We start from the raw sequence: 6,987 nt of genomic DNA on the forward strand, positions 1-6,987 counted from the left end.
CCCCGCACGGGACGCCGAGGATGCGAATATCATGTTGGCGGACGAAACCCTCTTAGATGCAAAAAGAAATGGCATGCGGATAAGAAGGAGATCAATGACAGTAGGGAGTGCGAGGTGGCGAAGGCGTCTGTGACAGCGGTAGCGGATCATGCGGCCAGGATGCAGGCGGAGCAGGCAGCCCGGATGCAAGCGGAAGAGGAGGAGCAGGACGCAGTCCGCCTTGGCTCGGAGCAGGCGGCATGGATGGCGTCCGGCCAGTGATCCGACAAGCGAGCCATCCGTCATGCTCGGACATTGATTTCATTTTGACATGTCTGGTTTGTTGAACTGATTTGCTTTGATTTGTTTCGAACTGTTGAATTCGGATAATTTATATCGTATGATCGACGTGCATGGATTACATGAATTTTAGGATCGACATTTAAGGTATGTGGATGGTGCGGCACAACAGATGAGGGGCCGGTGGGCGCTGTCCGCGGACGCGCCCGCGGGCGTATTGGAGGCCGGATTTGCCAAATCCGATTTTAGATGCCCTTAGGTCAATGTGGTGATCTTGTGTTCGTTCATGTAAATGTTAGGACTTAATAAAGGAAAATCTTCATGAAATTGTCTAAGAGAGAACACAGGAGGTGGTTTCCTAAAAAACACGTAGGAGGTCGGGCCACGTGGGTCGTGGCAATTGGCTCCCGATCGATCACATAGACTAGCTTGCGATTTTAGTAAACCTTGCCGCTCTAGTTTGTTTCCTTCAAGTTTTCGAGCTACAGTGCTTTACATTAACTGAGCTAGGTGTATTATGGTTCCAGAATTTTCTAGAACTTCCTTATCATGACTTGTCAGGGTAGATTAGGATCGATCCAACACATAGTGAAACTGACGATCTGTTGGAATTTTTCATTGTCTACTAGTAGTACCGTATCTGCTAATTTACAAAATATCGCATTTGCTTTTCATGATGATTCCTTCTATGCTATGCCACTAAATCAGTTGTCGATCTGACCTGTACTAGTAAGATGTCATCCTATCATGTCATCATAGTATCATAGTACTCCAGTATTTTTGCCCTTCAGTTTAACAGATAAACTGTTTGCATATCGATCAGGTGCTTCTTTTTACCTTTTAACCTTTGATCGGGTGCTTGTTGGTTGATTGATAGATGACCACATCGGTCTCATGTTTCTCATATCGAGTCTGTTTATAATGTTCTAGTCTACCAGTCGGTTGGCTGACCATGCGATCCTAAAATCTTTTGTCTCCTCCAGATGCAGATCTTCGTCAAGACTTTGACCGGCAAGACCATCACACTGGAGGTGGAATCGTCGGACACCATCGACAACGTTAAGGCCAAGATCCAGGATAAGGAGGGCATCCCCCCGGACCAGCAGCGTCTCATCTTCACCGGCAAGCAGCTCGAGGATGGCCGCGCCCTCGCCCACCACAACACCCAGAAGGAGTCAACCCTCCACCTCGTTCTCCGCCTCCGCGGTTGTCTGTGAGCCCGTCTGCTATAATGATGAGCGTTGTGTGCATCGTCATTTCTTAGTTTTATGTTGAAGTCGAGTAGTCGTGGACGTTGGTTTAGTTTGTTTGCAGTGTAGGGAGAGTAACAATTTTTTCTTGGCACGTGCCCCTGCTCTTGGTCTTCAAACTAGTCATTAATGGTCGACAACATAGATACCTTTTTCCGGTATGCGTTGCGAACACTTTCATTTTTTAGCGTCCCATCTTCTCTGGAGAAGCTCAAATCGAACGGATAGAGCAGATGGTCCAACTACAGAACTTCTTCTTTTTCATTACTTCCATGGTCGTGCCTCGTGACACGGCAGCACCCGTACTATTGAAATGATTCGTTAGTAGAGATGTTCCCGTTGGTGCCTCTCCTTCCAATGATACTATAATTCCTATTCCTATCTTTTTATTCCCTTTTTTGGTCTACCTACATTTAAGGAAATTCATACGTTCCAATGGCAGAGCAAAAAGTGGAGTGTTGGTCAAAGTAGGCCGCCCTATTCTATTACCAGACAAAATGGAGAGAAGCTCATCCACTAGAAATGCTTTATTTTATTTCGTTCCCCTTCTTCATTTCCTTATTATCGAATCCATGGAGACTTGGTCATGTTTAGAATGTTTAAGGGAATATTATGCTATAATCCATTTTCTTTATTCGGCGCTGCTTTCGTTAATTACTGTTCAGTCCGTGTTGGAATTGTTGTGCCTTGTTCAATGCATGATTCGGTGCAATGGCGGTTCTATGATTCGCAACCGTATGCAGTAAGACGGTGGCAAAGGCGTGCCCCGACTAACAAATAAAATGCGGAGGGTGCCATCAACTGGTTTCTTTGTAGAATCTCTTTCATCTTTCGAAGTTGTTTCAGGCTTAAAAATGTTGCAGCAGAAGGCTATTTGCTACTACTGTGCCACTTTTCGTGCCACAATCTATTTGCTACTAAGAGCATCTTCAACAGTCGCGTCAAAAGACGCGCGCGCGGGGTAAACTGCCCATTTAACGTGCACGGGAAGTTTTCGCACGCTCCAGCGGAGACGGGAAACAAGCGCGCGGAAGAAAGCTGTTAGTCGCGCGGTAGATTTGGCGCACCGTTTCCGGCGCGCCTATAAATTGCGGCGCTCGCCACGCGGTGCTCCACACTGTCACGCGCGCATTTCCCCCGTCTCCCCGCCGCTTCCACTGCTTTCTCGCCGCTTCCTCTGCTTCAACGCCTCGCCGCCACCGTGCCACCATGCCGCTGCGCCGCCAAGCAACTTCGGGCTACCGCGGCGTCCGCGAGCGCCCCTCCGGCGCGTACTACGCCGAGATCCGGTCCGGCGACGTCCAGCTCGGCCTCGGCACGTTCGAGACCGCGCACGAGGCCGCCCACGCGTACGACGGGGTTGCGTGGCGCCTAGAGAGGCCTCCCTCGTAGATGAACTTCCGCAACATCTACACGCGCGAGCAGGCGCAGGCCGTCGCCCGTCCTCCTCGTCTTATCACGGACCTGGACCATGCGGAGCAGCGTCGGCGGCAGCACCGCCTCCTCATCGCCGAGGAGGACGAGCGAGCCATGGCGGAGTGGCGCCGGCCCCACCCGGAGGACGTCGCCAACGAGCGCACCTTCTAGGCGGAGAGGACGGCAAGGCGCCGCGCGGCCCGGGCGGACCGGCGTCGGCGGAAGGCACTGGCCATATCGCAGTGCGATCTCGTCAACGCCGGTGGGAAGTCGTTCTTCACGTCCGACGATGAACGTTGGAAGGACGTGCGGATCTCTACCACGGACAACACCAACGAAGATGATGATGATGACGACTCGGAGTAGTTCTAGTTGCACTGTAGTTTATCTAGTTGCATCGTAGTTTGATTATGTAGTTGCACCGTAGTTCTTTTTGTCTATCTATGCTATGAACTATGTAAAATATCTCTGTATCGTCTTTTATCTATGCTATGAACTATGTAAAATATCTTTGTATCACTTTCTATCTATGCTATGACTATGTATGGTGACAAAATATCTATGCACGCGTGCTGCATTTTTGCGCGCTGCATTTTACCACGGCTGCTGCCTGCTGAAGCTAGCGCTGTCCGCCGCGCCAAACCAGGCGATTGGCACGCTGCAAACTGATTTTTAGCGTGCCGCGCGTTGAGCAGCTATTAGCAGGGCATGTCAGGAAGGAGTTCCAAGGACGGTTTTCCAATCAGACTGTTTGTTATCCGGTGGCGCTCATTACTGCTGATAGATATAAGGAATTTGTGTCGTTCTTCTCGGCCATTTGTTTTAGTCATGTAAATCATTTGTCGAATGTCGCGGCGCATATTCTTGCTAGATTAGTTGAGACCTCTAGTGAGTCTATTTTTAACGTAATCCCGGATTGTATTTGGGAGGCCCTCTCTGTTGATTATCCTTGAGGAATAAAGCAGGATGCTCCTAAAAAACAAGCCGTACATGTTAACATAAGACGCTTTTTTGAGAAATTTGAGAGCACATCTTAGATAATGAGATTCTCCATGCATGCATGAATGTATCTCTTTCAGAATTTCAGCATTAATTACATAAATAATGTTGGTACGTAAGTATGCTTAGCTAGCAGGTGAGGCACATCTAGAAATGGACTGCACCATGTCCTAGTCTTTAGCACCATTTTATTTCGTGAGTAGAACATATTGAAGCTCACAAAGCTGCGTGAAGGCATACATCACCCAAATCAGATCAGATGATTAACAACACGGTCATGGTTTAGAAAAAACATGGACTCGATACGAGATGGAGCACAAATCAATCTGAACTCTGCATGCATGTTTACTTGAAGTTGATCTTGGTGCCGTGAGCCTCGAGCACCTGCTCAAAGTCGGCATGGAGCAGCACCCGGACGACGGCGAGCGCCTCCTCCTGGCTGCGGATGTTGGCTTGGGTCTCCAGCATCTTGGCGAAGGGCCCGTTCCACTTGCCCGTCCGGTTGGCGCAGATGATCTCGTAGGAAATGGTGTCCCAGTGGTCGATGTAGGGCAGGTGCTCGGGCGCGACGCGGCACTCGCTCTCCCACCCGCGAACGATGGTCTCGTGGATGGGCTGCAGCCGCTGCGCCTCGCCTAGCATCACCTTGAGCGCTGCCAGCGCGCGCTTGACTGGCTCGACGTCGGCGACCGTGGCCGCAGACGGGTCGTAGGCGGAGAGCACCCGGGCGGTGTCGGCCATGGCCTGCCGCCCCAGGGGCACCCTCGGCAGGTTGGCAAGGCCGCCGATGAGGTCGTCGTAGCTGCTGCCGAACGGGAGGGGCGTGGACGTCGGGAACAGGTGAGCGAGGCCTGGGAAAGCCTGCCAGTCGCCGCCTCCGTTGGTGAAGCCGGCTAAGGAGACGTCGTGGGTCTGGAAGGTCGTGACCGTGCAGCTTCATGACGACAAGGGCGGGTCGGGCGTAGCCGGCGGCAGCAGCTGCTCCTCAAGATGGCAACGGGCCCCGAAACTCGCGTCCCCGCGGGTTTTTACCCTATTAGGGGGAGACGGGGATGTGCGTCTTTTCATCCCCGCGGAGCTGTTGTTGGGCACATTATACAACCCGACACGTTTCATGGGTTTGCATCCGTTTCGGTAGTCCCCGAATCCGAAACCCGGCAAAATACATTTTTTTACTGAAATATGCTCCTGTTTGTTGCGAAAATATGCTTATCTTCGTTGTTGAAATGGACTATAGTTGTGCTGAAATAGCCTTCTTTTAGCTGATGTTATTCCTGAGTATTGTGCTGAAATTTGTAGTTGTTTTGCTGCTGAAATATACTATGTTGCTGCTGAAATGATATCATTGTTGCTACTATTTATCTTATGTTTGCTGCCTCCGAAATATACTATGTATGTTGTTTAAATCTGCTAAAATACATTCTATATAGCTGTTGAATCATCTACTATTGTTTTTTGTTGAGATTTGCTCTAGTTATGTTGCTGAAATGTGCTGGTTTTGCTATTCAAATGTTATTCTTTATCGCCACTATGTTTGTTTAAATATTTTTATTTTCTCGTGGGTTCCCCGAAACCCGATAGGTTTAGGAGACGGGCGAAAAACTAGTCCCGTACACGATGATGAGAGCGGGGACGGGTTTGCGATTTTCTTGTGGGGATGGGTTTGGAAAGGCAAAACCCGATGGGTTTCGTCCCCGTTGCCATCTAGAGCTGCTCCTCCGTGCTTGCTGCTGCCGGCGGCGAGGGCAAGTATGAGCAAGAGCAGAAACGTGGCCATGGCGAATCGATCGGTGGGTTGCTCCATCGATCTCTTCTTTTCAATGAACAGAACAATGAATCAAGGAGTATATATGGTGGCGGTGGCAACTCACACCCATCGCACTGCACACTTGACTGCTCGATCCTAGCGCAACGAAACCAGCGTGAAATGGCACAACAAGTGTGACTTACTGCCCATGTTCCAACCTGCAGCACCACCATACGCGTGCTTCAATTCCAACCTCTAGCTTTTGCATCCAAGGATGTGATGAGCACTCTGTATTTGCTGAAATTATCGACCATCATCAAAGATCAAGCAGAACATTCCAAGAAACACAACATTTTCAGCTGAAGAACACAAAAATGTTTGCGGAATTCTAATGATAACATGGCTAAAATACATAATTAGCGTAGATGCAGTGTGCGAGCGTTACCGATCTTTAGTTCAACGGTGGTTTTTTAGACCCACAAAAGGGATGAACGGCATTCCATACATGTTCATCTTGTACATATTGTCGAAGGCGGTCACATCATCGTAGTCAAGATAGTCCCGACGTGACAGCGAATCACACCAAACAAGTTTTTGGGCCCGCGTCAACAGTGTGCTCAAAGAAAAAAAATCTGGATCCCTATCTTTTTAATGTTAGCATCACCCTGTGCAAGCAGTTTCATCTTTTTCCTATAGCACATATTATACAGTTTCCTCCTCCCAACCCTGCGTTAGCATATGACCCATACCTGCTGACGAAGTTGTCAAAAATAATGTGTTTTCTCATCCCAGCTCCTGCCATATATAGCTAAGATCGCTGCTCTTTGAAATTCTTTGATCTGATTATGAGACCGGAGAAACGGGACTTTGTTCGGTCTTGCAAGAAAGTTGTTGTGATCATCGACGAAACTGCTGACATACCAAAGTTCACGCTTTTTATCAAGCTTCGCTGTTAAATGGGGTTTGCTGAAGCATCGACTCTCCGGTCTAAGCCTGCGGGTCCGGCCTCCATGGTATAAAATTTGGCCCGTCGTTTTCTTGCCCCGAAACAGAGATACCTCCTCAAGCAGATACTTCCCGCAGGACATTTTCTACGTTTCAGCAAGTCTCTCTTGATGCCGAACCCACATTCCTTCGCGTACTGGTTGTAGAACATGTATGCCTCCCCTTCTGACCTGGACGTCTTGGCCATCACTTGCCAATGCATATCCAGTGACTCTTCCTAATATTCATCATAGCCGACGACAAGGTCGAACTCAACATCATCGACGTGATCATTGTTCCCGCTAGGACCAA

General features: G+C 49.2%; 1 protein-coding gene across 1 annotated transcript; it reads right to left on the reverse strand.

Moving 5' to 3' along the window:
* Positions 1-4,289: 4,289 nt before the first annotated feature.
* LOC119358201 (60 kDa jasmonate-induced protein-like) lies at positions 4,290-5,721 on the reverse strand. The gene is made up of 2 exons (XM_037624863.1): positions 5,623-5,721; positions 4,290-4,856 (listed from the first exon to the last, which is right to left on the reverse strand). Exons 1-2 carry the CDS (start codon positions 5,719-5,721, stop codon positions 4,290-4,292), a joined length of 666 nt encoding a protein of 221 aa, XP_037480760.1.
* Positions 5,722-6,987: the final 1,266 nt, after the last annotated feature.

This window comes from Triticum dicoccoides, chromosome 2A, assembly GCF_002162155.2.
Source record: "Triticum dicoccoides isolate Atlit2015 ecotype Zavitan chromosome 2A, WEW_v2.0, whole genome shotgun sequence".
Classification (NCBI taxonomy): Eukaryota; Viridiplantae; Streptophyta; class Magnoliopsida; order Poales; family Poaceae; genus Triticum; species Triticum dicoccoides.